Source organism: Nannobrachium achirus (assembly GCF_963921795.1).
Source record: "Nannobrachium achirus genome assembly, chromosome: 19".
Lineage (NCBI taxonomy): Eukaryota > Metazoa > Chordata > Actinopteri > Myctophiformes > Myctophidae > Nannobrachium > Nannobrachium achirus.
In genome coordinates this window covers 25,251,927-25,269,514 of record NC_137826.1, presented here as the reverse complement: position 1 = coordinate 25,269,514, position 17,588 = coordinate 25,251,927, and the positions used below count along the sequence as shown (strand labels likewise).

At 39.9% G+C, this 17,588-nt stretch overlaps 1 protein-coding gene across 1 annotated transcript; it reads right to left on the bottom strand.

The window, feature by feature from the left end:
• Nucleotides 1–363: 363 nt before the first annotated feature.
• On the bottom strand, nucleotides 364–1,233 carry bhlha9 (basic helix-loop-helix family, member a9; the record flags this gene model as incomplete). The annotated part of the gene is made up of 1 exon (XM_080748991.1): nucleotides 364–1,233. The coding sequence occupies one exon, from the start codon at nucleotides 1,231–1,233 to the stop codon at nucleotides 364–366; it is 870 nt and encodes a 289-aa protein (XP_080605117.1).
• Between the last annotated feature and the right edge of the window lie 16,355 nt (nucleotides 1,234–17,588).

Here is a 17,588-nt window from a genome sequence, read left to right as displayed (position 1 = left end):
AGTCTTGTTTTAGTCTTTAGAGAAAATCAGAGAATCTAACTTGCACTTAGACAGAACCATTGTAGTTTATGAAGACTTTGATCTGTAGAGGTCAGTCATATGAATCAGATGGTTAACATGTTTTGGGAGATTCTGGCCCAAATACTATTGTCAGTAAACATATAACATGCAGCAGATTTGCCATTGCACTTGGTATTTAGGTAAATTCCATATGCACATCTCTCTTCTTGAAGAAGAGAGAACTGTGGTAAAGTAATACTGAATCATTGCAATTGTGGTAACACAAAAACCTCAAATCATTCTTCTCCCTGAGATCATTGGACAGTTTGCTGGTACGTTGTGCAGTGTCTATTGCATGCTGTGTCAGAGCAGGGGGAGGCTGTGCTGGTATCCTGGCTCCTGTAGATAGCTCACCTGCCAGGGGAGCCCCAGAGCTGGAGAAGTGTCCACAAAAGTGTCCATGTAGCCTTGGGCGCAGGAACCCCACATCCCTGGCTGATATCCCAAGCCTTCACCCACCTGAGGGTATCGAAGTGGGCTTGGCGAATGTTCTGGGGGGCTGCTGCAGTGTCCGTGCGAGGCGTAAATTTGTCCCTCAGAGGGATAACAAGGGTAGTGTGGAGACGGGGGGCAAGAAGAGCCTATGCTATCCATGTAGACATGTGGTTCCGTGGGCAGTCTTTGGAGGTGCGGGTTTTGCTGTGGCTGCATGGGGTGAGAGATGGACGTGTGCCAGGGGACGTAACCTTGGGACTCCAAGCGAGGCACTGTCACCCTGGCTTGCTCGAGCCTGGAAGCTCCCATTCCAGTTGCTCCCGCAGCGGACCTGTTACATTCCCGGTGACTGCATGGCTTACTGGGGGGGTTGGAGCTCAGGAACACAGAGAGTGCTGAGATGCGGTTGATGGCCCTTTGCAGAGTTGCGATCTTGGAAAGCCTCTTGCCACTGAGGTCATGGTTGAGTGCAACACGCAGGGCGTTGAAGGCCTGGTTGTAGTCCATGATGCGCTTTCTCTCACGGACGTTGGCAGCCACTCGTCGAGCCTTCGATCGGACGGGTCTACTTCGTTTCTTGGTCTGTCCTTCCTCCGGTTCACCAGGGCTGCTGACTGAACCCTCGCTGTCTATGAAGGGCTCTTTCGGGGTCCTGTCCTCTCCACTGACCTGGCTCAGCTCACCAAGCTCAAGCTCTTCCTCAGAGAACTCCGATCCCGTCACACTGCTGCAGCTCATCGTCAACGGCTGTACAAATAATGTGTAGACACTTCTCGGTAAGCACAGTACAGTTACTTGACTTGCGCGGTGATGTAGTCTTAATGCGATCTCTTTCGTCCAAGGCTGCAAAGACTATGCAGAATGTATACCTGCAACACCTCCTCTCCCGAAACACCCTACTGCAGGTACAGTAGCTGTGGGGCTGTCGGTATCTGCTGCTGCGCCGACAGCCCTGGTCTCCTCGTCTTACTCACTTCTCTGGTGCCCTGTGATTACTTGTACCTCCTCAAGACAGGTTAGCCTGCTTTTTAAAGCTCGTAGTCACATGGTGCAATCGCCTGTGAGGAATGGTATGGTACGCTCGCTCTCTCTCTGTAAGTTTATGAGTGCCCTCCAGGCAAATGGCACTGTCACCTCCTCCTCCTCCACCACTGACACTCCCATCCATCCCTTACAGGATCTGTTGAGTGTTTCAACACTTTGTCTCTGTATAATACATGAGCAAAACCGTACTAATTATTTGGGAATGACAACTGACAGTATACCCTTACAGTACATTGCTTGATACACAAGTTGAGTCTTTGAAGTCTTCTAATACCTGCATTAGCAGCACTTTGTGGCTGAAAGTTCTTTCCGCCATGCCAGATATTTGTCTGGCATTAACCTGTACTATGTGTTGTAATGTCTTTCACCACAAACATCATATTACTCCTGGGCTTTCTGTTAATGTGGGCTGTGTTCCTCTCTCACTTGTCCTGACGTGAACGTTAAGGGTTTTTTGTCAAAATCATCTAAAAGGTTGTCCTGTGAATATTTGTCTCCTGGACATCCATGACAAATTGAACATTTATCCGATCAGCCTGATCTGTGTTAACACTTGTTTCCCCTTTTCTCAGGTCTAGGAGGGGGAAAGGAACCTTCTTATCTACCGCAGGTTAGATTTGTCCTTGCAATTAGCTGTCTCCAGAGTGGCCATTCTCTCTCTCTCTCTCTCTCTTTCTCTCTCTGCTCTGGTTTAAGGGCCATGTAATTTAAGGTAGCTTCCCTGGAACCCATCCCCATAAATCAGGCCTGGGCAGCACCTGAGGACAAGAGCGGAGCAGGCCCTGGACTTCAAAGCAAGCAAAAGAAAGAAAGAAAAAAATAACTTGCAATTGCTGCTTAGGTCATCGAACCCTCATATATTCTTTTGTGTAAAATTACTGTTTTGGGGGAAGAAAATCTACGTATAAATGGTTTTGCAGATTATTATTCCATATTTAGGTTTTAGAATGAGATGCCAAGGTGCTACATAAACATCTGATGGGAATAGGAAAGCTTTGCATGCACAAAGAGGTCTACATGATGTCAGACACTGAAGTGGACAGTGAAAGGTGATTGCACTCACCTTGTAGCTAAGCTTCTGGCCAAGTGCAATGGGTCAGGTAACTAGAGGGTAGGCAGGCCCTCAAACCGTGAACTGGGGGTCGTTGAGGAGCATTACTTCCTTCCTCCCCTCTTTGTTTTATTATGTTGCGTCTGTGAGACGCCAACATTTAGACCAATTACAGTCCAGTGTTTTAGCTCGTCCAACTAGTGACCTGAGATGCGAAGATTTAGCGTAACCATCTAACTTTTGCATCGGTAAGTTAACCATAGCCATCGGTTGCTTGAAGTCTTGCTAGAACAGCTTGTGAAAGAGCAGAACCAAATCTCTAAAAAAAAAAAAAAAATATATATATATATATATATATATATATATTTATTATTTTATTTTTTTATCAAGCCAGGGAATTTTTATTTTTGCTTTGTTACATTCAACTGTTCCACTGTCCATTCCTGCAATGGTTAGAAATAAAGCCTTGAACCATTGTCTTTAGCAGCAGAGCACACCTTCATTCCTCCTCCACAGAAACCAAGTAATTTCCATATGTGGCCCTAATCACATGAACCCTAGAATCCCTATTCTGTGCATGTCATAAAAAAAGCTCACAACACGTCACAACGCGACACATTGTAAGCTTTTAGATCGGCTATTCTTGCCATTTAACATACAGCAGAGTATATACCGGTAGGTTTTAAGCGGTTATGTGTTTGAAATGTTAACCCATACCAGAATGTAGTCGTCCAGCGCTCCAAGGAGTGAACCTAGCTAGCGCACGCTCTGATTTATGGCTTCACAAACATGTCAGATTTACTACTGTGGTGTAAAGAGCATGAAGACTACAGCCTCGGACTCTCCCTGTCCATTCATTTTGACAGGTGACAAGACACCAGTAATTATCAGCCGCCGGGAATAAATCACGAGATTTTATCACGTACCTTGCCATGCCCTTGATGGAATAACAATTTTCAAGCGAGGGGAACCTGTCCAATGCAGCTGAACCTGGGATTTGTAAATCTCCTGCTCAAGCCCCCTTAATGACCGGTTGTTACCTGTTCATTATTAGAGGTCTGTGTACCAAGCATTATAGATGTATATTTCCAAAGGGGTAGTTAGGGGTAATAAGTGAGTAAGGTCCGGGTTCGCTAACCTTGGCTTTGCAGTGGTATGTTAATGCATGTTTTTGGTGTTTGCCATGGAATTTTTCTCACCTCAATAAAAAAGCCTGCAGTCAAAGGGAGGGCTGCCCGTTATCTATGCTTTTCCATTATTAGTCACACCACAATGTTGTTGGAATTGTTAAATTGCTATCTTTTAATCTCAATTGTACACTGATGCTGTTTGGTCAACTAGTGTTATATTAAGTTGGGTAGCACTTTACAATAATGACCTGTTATAAATCATTTATAAACATTTATAAGCAGTTTGTAGATGAGTAATAAACATGAACAAACTGTTTATTGACATTTGTAAATGTTTACTTAAACATTTATAACTGTTTTAAACATCATTTACATGTTATTAGTAAGGTAATTAGTGAGTAGTAAACTAATCATGAATAAACCATTTATATACATTTGTAAATGTTTATTAAATCATTTATAACCAATGCTAAAAATCACATATAATGTGTAGGAATGCATTTACAAATGTCTGTTAAGGTGACCTCCATGTTTGTTCATGTTTAATATACGCTTTGTAGATGTTATCAAGAGCCCTAATGTAAAGTGAAGACTCACGGTCGCAAGTTACTATGAAAACCTCAACCGCCAGTCTGTCCGTCATGACATGTCACGTCACGTCACGTCATGTCACGTCACGTCACGTCACGTCACGTCACGTCACGTCACACTTTTGGCCCTACTCTTATCTCCGGCACCGTTTCCCCTATCCATGCCAAACTTGCCAAACTGCTAAACATGAACAAACATGGAGGCCACATTAACAGACAGTTGTAAATAATGAATAGTCTTCACTTTACATTAGGGCTCTTGATAACATCTACTAATAATTTATAGATGTTTAAGGGATGTTTTACAAAGCATAACCATGAACAAACAAGGAGGCCACATTAACAGACAGATGTAAATAATCAGTAATACTCCCTAATTGGGAGATAAGCAACCTCATGGTGGCGCTAGAAGAGGGACATATGAGAAATCAGGGGCGGAGGTTGTGGTTTGGCAGCCAAGGAGTGTGTGCAAAGTTTGGCATGGATAGGGGCAACAGTGCCGGAGATAAGAGTAGGGCCAAAAGTGTGACGTGACATGACGTGACGTGATGTGATGTGACGTGACGTGACATGACGTGACGTGACGTGCCGTGCCGTGACGTGACGTGACGTGACGTGGCGTGGCGTGGCGTGACGGACAGACAGACAGCCGGTGGAGGTTTTCATAGTAACTTGCGACCGTGAGTCTTCACTTTACATTAGGGCTCTTGATAACATCTACAAAGCGTATATTAAACATGAACAAACATGGAGGTCACCTTAACAGACATTCGTAAATGCATTCCTACACATGATGATTGGTGATTTTTAGCATTGGTTATAAATGATTTAGTAAACATTTACAAATGTATATAAATGGTTTATTCATGATTAGTTTACTACTTACTAATACCTTACTAATAACATGTAAATGATGTTTAAAACAGTTATAAATGTTTAGGTATTAATAGCCATATAATCCTAATCTCCATTATTACCATTACACTGCAAAGGGCACTTACAGTATATGAATGCCTGCTTCTTTCAAACATAGGAATACAACTTCAAGAAGAAGGGGAAGAACCTAAAAGCATTTAGGTGATGTGAATTTTAAATAATGGTTATTGAATATGTCATAATTTCCTTAACATACAGTACAATTTCACGAAACTCAAATTATTTGACACAATATCTCAATATAAGTTTTGCTTTTGCACAAAAACACACCACTAAATGCATGACTGTAGTGAACATCAATTTGCACAAAATGTATACACACATTTTCAGAGAGCTATACAGACATCCGTGCAACACAATCATGCCTTTCGGAAACCTGGGCTCTTGTTTGTGCAGCAAGACAGTGACATCCAGCATTAATTGATTTCCACTTTACCATTTGATTTTCCTTTGGCTGATGAAATTGTTCTTTGTACGTATTCCGTACCAGAGAGTGAAGGAGATCACTCTGCATCTCTGAGTCAAGCTTGGACTGTGTCACATTTTCCTCTTTGATGAGTGGAGATAGTGAGACACGTTTCATTCGACACTCACATTCTTTTTACACTCGGCTAGAAATAAATAGTCACTTTGCTATGTAGTTGAGTGAAGTTTAGTATACGTTACTGTTATCGTACCCTGTCATGTTTAACAAAACCACACTTAACCACTGATGATTCAGGATCCTGGTGTGCACAAGCTACACAACATGAAAAGATCCTTAACAACATGTGTTAAAACAACATGTGAAAACAGAAAGCTCACTCACACAATAGTGAATCATTCTGTCTGAAATTACTGGCAATTACGTGTAGTTGGCTGCTGTAGTCCCTGTCAGCCTTCACACCAGCAATAAAATCTCAAATGCCTCAGGTATTTCAGCGCACAGAGGTAAACACCCAAAGTCTTAAAGTATCTGTCACTGCTGTAAGTTGAATATTTATCATAGTCATTTTGACAAATAGAATCCAATATTCTGCTTTCAATGGTTTAAAGTGGTAACTTAGATATTTCAAGGAAAATCTATTTAATATGCTAAATGTGTAAGCGATTAAAGTAAATTAGATGTGGCCGAATAAACACCAGCTTGCCATTTTCTAATTTTGAAAACTACATATTTTGTATTATAGTAAATAACCAAGTGATATTTAGCCTATTCTTGAAAAAAAAAGTAAAGAAAGGAAAAAGTAAAAGAAAAAAAAGTATAATTAAAGAGTAGGCTAGTTCACCTCCAAAATGACTTTTTTTCTATTGATTTCTCACCCCTTGGAGACTTGAGTTCAATAATAATGTCAGTTTTCCGTCGCATTCCCAAGACAATAATTTGATTACAATAATTGTACCCCCATTGATTCCGGATAGGGACCCAAATGCATTTGGGTCTCCATCCGTAATCAATGGGGGTAAATGTACTATAATCAATTTTTTATCTTAGGAACAAGTCAAATACAAATATATATATATATATATATATATAATTGAACTCAAGTCTCCATGGCGTGAGTAATCAATAGGAAAAAAGTCATTTTTGGGGTGAACTACTCCTTTAAGGAGCCAATTCTATTCAAGTTTAAAGGGATATTCCACTTTCAAAAAAAGGTTTGGTAATTTTATCTTCTAATCAGGCTTTTGTGACACCCTGGACAGTTTTTAATTTGCTTGATTCAATATTTAGATATTTGATATTAATTTTATCAGACACTCTTAACTCTCAACTTTTTTTTCATTTATTTGTAATAATCTTTTGGGAAAATAGAAAAAATGTAATACAATAAAAAAATCTTAAAAATAAATGAAAAAGGCTATCAAAGAAACACGTATTAGGAGGGTAGTAGGAGTCACCAGAAAAAAAGACGGGTGTTTTTGATGAATCCATCATGGTTAAAATGGAGTTTGAAGTTACAATGGGTTTGTATAGGAGAGTGAAGAGTGTCTGATAATGAATATCAAATATCTAATACTGAATCAAGCAAATTAAAATCTGTCCATGGGTGTTCACAAAAGCCTGATTAGATGATAAAATGACCAAAAGTTTTTTTGAAAGTGGAATATCCATTTAAGTCTACAGGTAATGTGACTGTCAATAGGCAATCAAAGTAGTCGAAATCTTAAAGACGTGGCTGCAAAATGCGTATGCAGGCTATGCAGCAATGAGTCAATGACAATGCTGCACTCTTTAATTTAGACATTGGCACACAGCTATAACCTCTGGTTGTAGTGATTTACACCATGTACCAAGGCCATGCAAATCTATCAGTACTAATGTCATGACATGTTTCCTCTACATACTACACTCTAGGAATGTAAGCACACTTCCTCCCCTGCCCTAAATACCTGTATCAAAGGCACACAAGCACTAAGTTCTGTCACGACACCAATCGCTGATTGTCAAAGGAGTTATTTATGCTTTTGTTTCATATACGGTATGAATGAACTAGGGATGGGACGATATGTACATTTCATATCACGATTATTGTGACAAAAGAAATCACGATTTACGATATTAGCGCGATAATCAAAATCCATTATCCTGAGGTGGAACATTTGCCAAAAAAATTGCTGATCTACAAGCTCACAATGCGTCACGTTACATTTGAATGAGAGTGAAAAAAAGACTGTGTCAAGTACGTATATTATAAGTACCTTTTACCAATTATAAAGGGTTTAAGTGGTACCGGATATGCAGCTCGGCGAAAAAAGGTGAATTGATACCAGTGCATGACAGAGGACAATATCACGATAAATCAAATCTCCACGATGCGATTATCGTAAGTGTTTTTAATCATGATAAAGGATAATATCGCTTATCGTCCCATCCCTAGAATGAACAAGCAAATACATTGTAGAAAGAGTCCATTTAGCTGCTGCCTTAAAAGCTGCAATCCATAAAGTTTTATGTACTACCTATAAGATTCCAAACCTGGGTCTCCGGCATGGGAGAACAAATTATCTACCACGCATAAGAGGCAATCCCACTTGGCCACGGGAAATATTGTCTTATGGGCTTCAGGCAGTACAACTTCAATCAGTAGGCTATAGGTATACAACCAGAATCCTGGATCTTTATCAATGAAAGACTCTAGTTATTGAATGAACGTAGGCTACTCTACCGCACAAATTGGTTGAAACAACGTTTTATTCATAACAATTGTTATGCTCATGGATAGATTTTCTTTGCGTGAAAAATACACAAAAAAGGCAGCTCACATTCCTTTGGAAAGGCACTCAGTAATTAAACTGGGTTGTCATTAAAGGGTCCATTTGGACTGTTGGAACCTGTGGTCAAGGTTAAGTATCTGTAGGCTGGCTGGTTCCCACACAACCCACAAGAGTTTACTGTGCACTGCACAGTAAACTCCTCAGTGTTCATTTACACTCTCCGATCTGGGCTACAAGTGGATACATTAATCACTTCAACCCTCTATGCTTAATCAAACAGACCTGAGTTGCAACTGAACTTGGACATTTTTTTCCCAGTCCATTCAAAATCTCTTTGCCAAAAATAGCTGATCTACAAGCTCACAACGCATCGCGACAAGTTGTGTGTTTGTAGATGTGCTATTTTTGCCTAATATTCTGGGGCCCTCCATATTCTGGGGTGGATGCTGGGTTTCATGTGGTTAACACTGATGTGCTGTATGAATGCACAGCACGAGAAGGTTCAGTGGTTCAGGAGTTCACGTGTTGTCTGTCTATAACTGCTTAAATGATTCACATTTGATAGAATTAATTATTTTGACTGACAGAATAAATACAAATAATTTCAAAAGTGAAAATATACGATGTGAGAGTGCGGACTAGCCAACACCAACTCTGGTCCCTGAATGGGACGCTCACAGCACACAGCACAAAAGGAAAGGGCCCTGGATGGCATCTACTCAGGAATGCTACAAATGGCACTATAGGTGTCACATGGGCGGACCCCATCAGAAAGACCTCTATGGGGACCTACCACGGGTCACAGACAAGAGAGAAAAGGATGAGGATGGCTGGGCACAGCTAGTGGTAAGCAAACTGACACTGTGGGAGTCAACCAGGGCTCAGCCAAGAAAATAAAGAGATGCACCACCTACGTACTACATAGAGCGGTGCGACAGCAAAGCTAGCAACACTGCAGTGCTCAAGACCCTGATGATAGACAGACGGACGGATGGGGGGGATTCAGGAGTCTCGAGTTGTTAGTGAATATACATATTAAGACAGCTGCCCTGACAGAGATTTGGATGACAAGAAGTCTAGCTAAAGAGTATCGTCATAATTGCAGCTTTGCTTATTAGGTCTGTCCTGTGGAGGTCAGAACCTCCCTTTGCCTTTGGCTATTAACCTCTCTCCCTTTTGGAAGAATGGCAGACTATTAAACCTGCAATATCCACAACTTTCCAACGTCCCATCGTGCATTGCGCAGAATGTGCAGGCAGCTTCCGGCGCCGCAGCCGAGAGTGATCTACAAGCTCACAACGGTTGCATCTGCGACACGACGTGAGCTTGTATGTCTGCTGTTAACCGGAAGTGTCCCGCAAATAATGCTACAGTAAATTCTCGCGGGAAACAGGTGGATACCTGTTAAATGTCTGAATATTTATTTATAATGGACATAATAATGTTTTCACTGCGGAACTGTATATGAATAAATATCAGTCTGGAAGGATACCACAAACAACTTGTTGATGGACTGACACATTTGCAGAAAATGGCAAAAGAAAAATAAATTAAGCCTATTACTATTATTATATTACTATTGTTATTATTAAAGTATTATTCATTTCAGTGAGTTATTGAAGACATACTTGTTATTAATTATATTTAAGAGTATAAATAAATAAAACATCTGATTAAAAGGGTGTTTTGAAACTTTTGATATCCTACTCACTACTGTAGAGCAGTGGTTTTCAACCTTTTCTGGCCGCGACCCCCAAAATAATCATATTTTAACTGGGGACCCCCCACCCTGACGAGCACTAAGAGTTGAGGCATTACATTTTGTATAACACAGTTATATTGTGAATAGCAGATCTACATGCTCACAACGCCTCGCAACGCGAGGCGTTGTGAGCATGTAGATCGGCTATTGGCCAATGTTTAATTTGTCATTTTAGAGGTATTGAAAAGTCCTTAAATTGTCACTTTAGAAATGTGCATATACGCTCTACTGTATACACTTAAACTTTATGTTGGTTTGTTTACTGTTGAGTGAGAAAACAATGTTGCACAGTAAGTTAATCATCTGGGGACCCCCCAAAGTAATTTGAAGACCCCCCTGGGGGTCCCGGTCCCGACGGTCCCGACCCACAGGTTGAGAACCAATGCTGTAGAGCAGGGGTGCCCACACTTTTTTGACTTGAGGGCTACTTTTAAAATGACCAGCTCGACATGATCTACCCAGTACCCACCCCAATAAACATGGACCTGAGGTGGCTTTGGAATTGCGGCACTGGTGTTACATATAAGACAAACGTACTTGAAATGGGAAATAGTGGGGAAAAAGGTCATCCCTTTCTGTATGGGAGTGGTATGTTTTTGGGGTTATTTGTAATGCTACTGACTCTTGAAAACAAAGCATTGCATTGGATGGTTTGCTTACTTTAGAAACCATGAAGGGAGCTGACAGGGCCCTTTTTATGTCAATCAATTTTAATTATATATTTTTAGGGCATGCCATGTGATCTACCTGCACAGCCTTTGTGATCTACTGGTAGATCACGATCTACCTTTTTGGCACCCCTGCTGTAGAGAGTAGATTATTGAACAGCCAACACAAAATAACACAAATGGCACAACAGCACCACTCACCGTCAGAACTGAATATTGACATAATTAACACCATCTCACTTGACTTCGTCACTTGCTTCACATTGCTGAACTCTTCTGTGATGATGGCTGTCTGGATGGACCCAGCCGGGATGGACTGACACTGGAATTGGGTTGGTTGAAACTTGTAAGACAAAAATGTCCTCAAATTAAACCGTGAGATTGATAATAGCCTACAGGATCAATCATGTGGATTCCTAGTTCCTGACGTAGCTAGAGGGTGAAAGGTTTGGGTGATAGGCCTATATTTCACAAAGAACTGTCTAATTATCACAAAGACCTGTCTAATTAATTCTAGCCTTTGCAGATATAACATAGCCTAAGATATATCAAACTGTCTGACAAGACGTCGAAAGTTCGAAACTCCTCTAAAATGTTTTACTTTTGCAAGGTGGGCCAATTAACTGCACGTGTGTTATGCTGCATGCAGTTAACACGAATTGTTGTATTAGCTAATAGGTCTACTAATAGGCCTTATAAGGAAGCACATTTCATCACTTTCAAGTAGGCCTAGTCATGCATGTTCAGAAATAGATGAATCTGTTAGCTTTAAATATGGTATTCATCTTGGTAGTTGATCAATAACCCCCAGCAAAAACTTTATTAAAACGGATTTTCTTACCTCCTACTAGACGGGGACTCGACCTGCAGCGATACGATACGCCTGCATCAGCTTCGCTTGCTGGACTGAAAGTAAGTAAACCACCTTTTCTTATTGGGACCGTAGGCCTACCTACCTTCTTATTCATCGCATTATTACTTAGCCTCAGTGTTGGAAAAGGTAGGCTACTAACATTTTATACTTATTACTTTAGAAATACAAGTAAAAGTGTGGAATTCAAAACTTGAGTAAAATATAGGCCTAATACTACAAAAAAATATTTGGAGTAGAAGTATTAGAAATTGGAAATACTCAAGTACAAATTCCTAAAAATTGTACTCAAGTACAGTACTTACTGTAAGTGAATGTACTAGGGGCTGTTAAGTATGACATCATTTTGTAGGCAGAGGATAATTTCTGCCCCCAGTTTCCGTGAATCTTTTGACTATTTTTACTATTTACACATTTTTCTTCTCTTTGTTGTTGAAAGGAAAGTGTTAGAATTATACTTTAGTCGTTATTTTTGTCTCGGATCTGTTGAAAATAGTGAGGGACAGAAAATGCTCTGGGGGCAGATTCTCCTCTGCCTACAAAATGATGTCACGGCTTAAAAGCCCCCACCTCTGCTTCCTTTTCACAATGAATCACAACAACTACATCACCAATAGGAAGCCTGTCCCAAACATTACACAACTATAATAGGCCTGTGAAGTGCAGTAGGTTTGCTAATATTGGCTAAACATTAGCAATATATATATACATATATATATATACATATATATATATAGCAGGCCATGTTTTTTCGATAACCTTTTTCATTTATGTTTAATCATTTTGTATTGTATTACATTTTTTCCATTTTCCCAAATAATTATTAAAAATAAATTAAAAAAGTTATTGAAAAAAACACGGCCTGCTCACGTATTACGAGGGTAGTATGAGTCAACAGAAAAAAATAATTGGTGTTTTTAATGAATCTATCATGGTTAAAATGGATTTTGAAGTTACAATGGATGTATGGGGAGAGGCCCTGGGCCTGATAATATTTACATCAAATATTGAATCAAGCAAATTAAAAACTGTTCAGGGTGTTCATAAAAGCCTGATTAGATGATAAAATGACCAAAAGTTTTTTTGAAAGTGAAATACCCCTTTAAGAGTGGTTCCCCTGACATCACAGTGACGTCAGAGCATGATGTCAGAGCAACAAAGCCATAGAACCACAGTGTCAGGCGTAACCTATACAGACAGACAGAGATACGCGGACAAGATGTGATGGTTGTCATTGTTAACTGCGACCTACGGTCACAATAAACAGCCAGCTGGACCTTTGCTTTGCAGGCCCATAATATAGAGCTAAAGGTGTTGTTCACCTGAAGGTGCTGTAGGGGGTAGTGTCACTTCACAGCATTTACTGTCAGACATTTTAAGAGAGAACTTTCAGGGAATTCCAAAGTTTGAAAAATGGATTCACAGTGCAAAGTGAGTACTTTGGCCTTGGGCATGATATAGCTTAACAGTGTGTGAAACAGGACGTGTACTTGACAACTTTAAAGTGGAATTCTCACACTGTCTGTGGACAGAAACCATTATTCATACCATTATTCATAATTGGCTGGAACCATTTGGTTGAACAACTAATTCATAATTAATTTTGAGAACCAGGTGTCAGTCAAAAAGGTCAGTTATTTACTTGTGTTATGTCTATACAGTCGGCCTATATAAAAACATGCACACTGCATAATGCATAGGCTATAAATAATTGAGATCATAACAGTTCTTAGCCCATTAAAGGAGTAGTTCACCCCCTAAATTACCTTTTTCTATGGATTACTCATGCCATGGAGACTTGAGTTCAATAATATTTTTTTGTATTTGTCGCATTCCTAAGACAAAAATGTGATTATAGTAAATTTACCCCCATTGATTCCGGATGGAGTTCAAAAATCCGGAATCATATTTTTTTGCCGTTTTTTTGCCACTCATTAGGCATTCCTGCATAACTTCTGGACTGGATATGATGTCATGCGCATACCCTGTATATCAGGGGTGTCCAAACCTTTTTCAAAAGGGGCCACATTAGAAAATATTATAGTTTTCTAATAATATATTAGAAAACACTCAAGGGCCGACTACGTCTCCTGACAAAATGTACTTTCGGTCCATAACAATGTCTTGGACGTGCAAGGTAAAAAATACAATAAAATAGCCTATTTAGCCACGCACGCACACACAATTTTGCACACATTTTCACAATTTTGAGCTTGTATATTTGCTATTTAAAAAAAAGAAATTGGTTCAGAATCAACAGTTCAGTGAAATACTCTATTCAGACATTCAGAGATATTAAACTTAACAATGTTCTGCCTGTCAGTGCTCTACCCTCTACCCTCATCCAAGCAAATGAATGAAAATATATGCATTCAAACTGACACATTTATCTGGCACCCCACTTACCTTTATATCTAAATACTTGGCACATTCACATGGGAACGAATGATGTCACCTCTGAGCAGTCACCAGTGAGTCATCAATAAGCAAGGGAAGGCAGAAACTAGTGTACACAGAACAGTCAACATAAAATGGACCAGGAACAGCTTAAAGCAGGGGTGGGCAACTTTGATGATGGCGAGGGCCACTATATTTCCACATTCACTCCAGAGGGCCACATTGCATATTGCTACGTGCTACTTTGTCATACCTCATACAAAAGAGGCAAAAATAGCAGATCTACAAGCTCAAAACGCATTGCAGCGCGATGCGTTTTGAGCTGGTATTTGTTTGTTTTCTCTTGGAGGCTGCCACCTTGTGGTCAAAGGTGTCAGTTAAAAAACACAGATACAATTACATCACAGAATCAACTCCTCATCTAATTACCATTCACCCAACACTGTGGGGTGTGGTTAACTTCAGCTGGGTCACCACCCACCATGACATCCATGCATACTTAATGAACTGACATTTTCTTTAGTAAACATTTCGTGTTATGTTCCTAAAATAAAGTAAAAAAAAAAAAGAAAAAAAGAAAAAAAAAATATATATATATTATGTTACAGTACGTTTGGGTAACTCAGTACGTTCATTGTAAGAGCGCTTGTTTTGTCGTTCACCACACACCAATCACCACCAGATGGCGACGTCAGCCATTCACTAGTGAAGGCGCTGACGTCACTCGTTTGCGACTCTCTTTCTTTATTTACTAGCCTAGCTCGGCAGTGTTTAGCCATTAGCCATTAGCCATTAGCTCCATTGTAGTCACTTGGACAGGGCGTTTATCGTGGGCTTGCCCAGGCCTTACGGCCTGGGCATAAATATAACGATTGCATTCACCATGGCTTCGTAACTCGCGCGGCGCTCCACCCGGCCGCGCGGCCCTGGCCCGCTCTTCGCCCCCGAGCGCCGCAGACCAAGGTCCGCTGGCCTTCGCGCCGCTTGCAATGTCGTGGACAATCGAGCGGCTCCGCCTGGAGGACGTTGTTGTGGCGACCGCTTGTTCCGCCCCGTGCCGCACGGCGAGTGCTCCGTTTCTCGACCGTACTGTTTCTCTAACAAACCGTGACATATATATATATATATATATATATATATATATATATATATATATATATATATATATATATGATCTGGACATTTGATCGTCAATCTTAACAAAACTTAAATGTAAAATTATAACTTTGCTTGTAACTTCTTGTAACTTGTAACTTGAGCCAAAAATGACCCAAAAAGTATCTTAGTTACTTGACGAGTTACAGTTACCATCAAGTTACAGCAAAAATGTAACTTAGTTATGTAACTCAGTTACATGTAACTTTAACTTCCCCAACACTGGACATCGAGTCATAGGAACACACGCCTGGCCCATACATAAGTCAAGTCTGCAAATACTTTGAGTGTGCACATCCCTGGGTATGGACTCGTTTGTACAATTTAACTTGTACAAATGGGGTGGTTTGTATTTTGTCTCCCTACATAATCGTCTAATCGTGATTATTTGACATTATCGCAATTATTTTGTCATAATCGTCATAATCGTGAATGTTGAAAAATGTCAGAAATAGTGGAAATAGCAGATCTACAAGCTCACAACGCGTCGCATCGTGACGCGTTGTGAGCTTGTAGATCGGCTATTTCCACTATCAATGTTATTTTTTAAGTAGTAAGTTGTCAAATATGTCAGTAATGTATTTGTATATTTAGGATATGTGTCATATATCTACCATATGCAACTTCAAAGCCTAAAAGCCAAACAGAAATGTAATTATCAACGACAAATACACAATTAAATCGTTAATCGCCAATTATTTGAGTGACAATTAATCGTCATGTAAAATGTCATATCGTGACAGCCCTATGTCAAAGGTCATGTCCCGCCTATAGACACAGGATGTGACATGAATGGTCTAGATTCAATTTATCCCCTGAGCAAGCAGGCAGGCTCTATTAGCTCAATGGTAAAACATAGGACACAGGGTTCAAACCCGGGGTAGAAGAGGAATGTTTTTGCCATTTAAAAAACAACCGAATTAATATTAACCACAGCTAGCTTGAATAAGAAAACTATCATTTTCTTTATTGCTACTGTGTATTTTAGACCTTTCACAAATCGCCTGGTCGCAATTACTTGTTGAGATAATTGCAATTATTCTTTGCATATTGGTTTCCATTCATTTGTATGAATGCATCTGTTAAAAAGTAACAAAAATAATGTACATGATCTACATTCTACAATGTCACAATGTAATGCATTGTGAGCTTGTAGATCGGCTATGAAAGTATAACATGATTGAATATGGCTTGTTTTGACCATACTGTACTTAATAATATAAATTATTTATTTAGATTATTGATACTGTATTGGTCATTGTCAGTCATTTCTTTGTAGGCTATATTTAAGTTATTTGTTATACCTGTTATACCAACATTTCTTTACAAAGCTAAAAGACAAACAGAAATGTAATTTTAATTGTTCTGATGTTCAATGCCAAAAAACACAATTCAATTGTTAATTGCGATAATTAGTTTGACAATTAATTGTCAACTAAGGATGTCATGACCGTGACAGCCAGGGGGTAGTGTTCCCATACTACTGTATGTTCGCCCCAGAATGTCTATGCAGTCTTTTATGTGTAGATCAGATACATAGATGTCACAATTATTACATTATTTGAGATAATTGCAATTATCTTCATAATCATTTCTGTTTAAAAATTAAACATTTTCCAAAAATTGCAGAAATATACCATCTACATGCTATTTCTGCACGTTTTAGAATATTTTGAAAGTGTACAATTTTTAAATGTCAATATGTTATTTGTCAAATGTTCCCTGTGCATAATTTTGTTTACAAAGCCTAAAAGGCAAACAGAAATGTTATTTTCATTCATATGTTCCAAAGTTCAATGCCAAAAGGCACAATTAAATCGTTAATCGCAATTATTTTCACGACAATTAATCGTAAAATGTCATGACAGCCCTACAGTAACTGCCACCTGAAAATCATTTGCAACCCAACGCGAATTTGCTGCAGGAAAATTGCATGCAGGTCCCCTTAAAAAGGGAGATACCATAAGCAGTGAGTGATCCAAATCAGTCAGCTGCACTGTGTTGGCCATGTGTTCTGGCGTCCTCCCCTCTCATTCAGCTTGTTTTAAACAACACCTCCCCCCTCCCTCCTAAATCCCGCTCCCACTCCGAGTGCAGTCATTTCTTGTGCAGAGAAATGTCCCTGGTGACACTGAAGGATGACGCAGGCTCTCCCTTCCCTTCTCTGATTCAAGCCTAATTCATACTTCATCGTACGGCCATGCCACCCGGCAAAAATAACCGGTTCCCAGTTATTTATGCGTCACGTTTTTTTCCAGTTGGAAATCAGCTACCCTCCTCGTCGAGCGGCA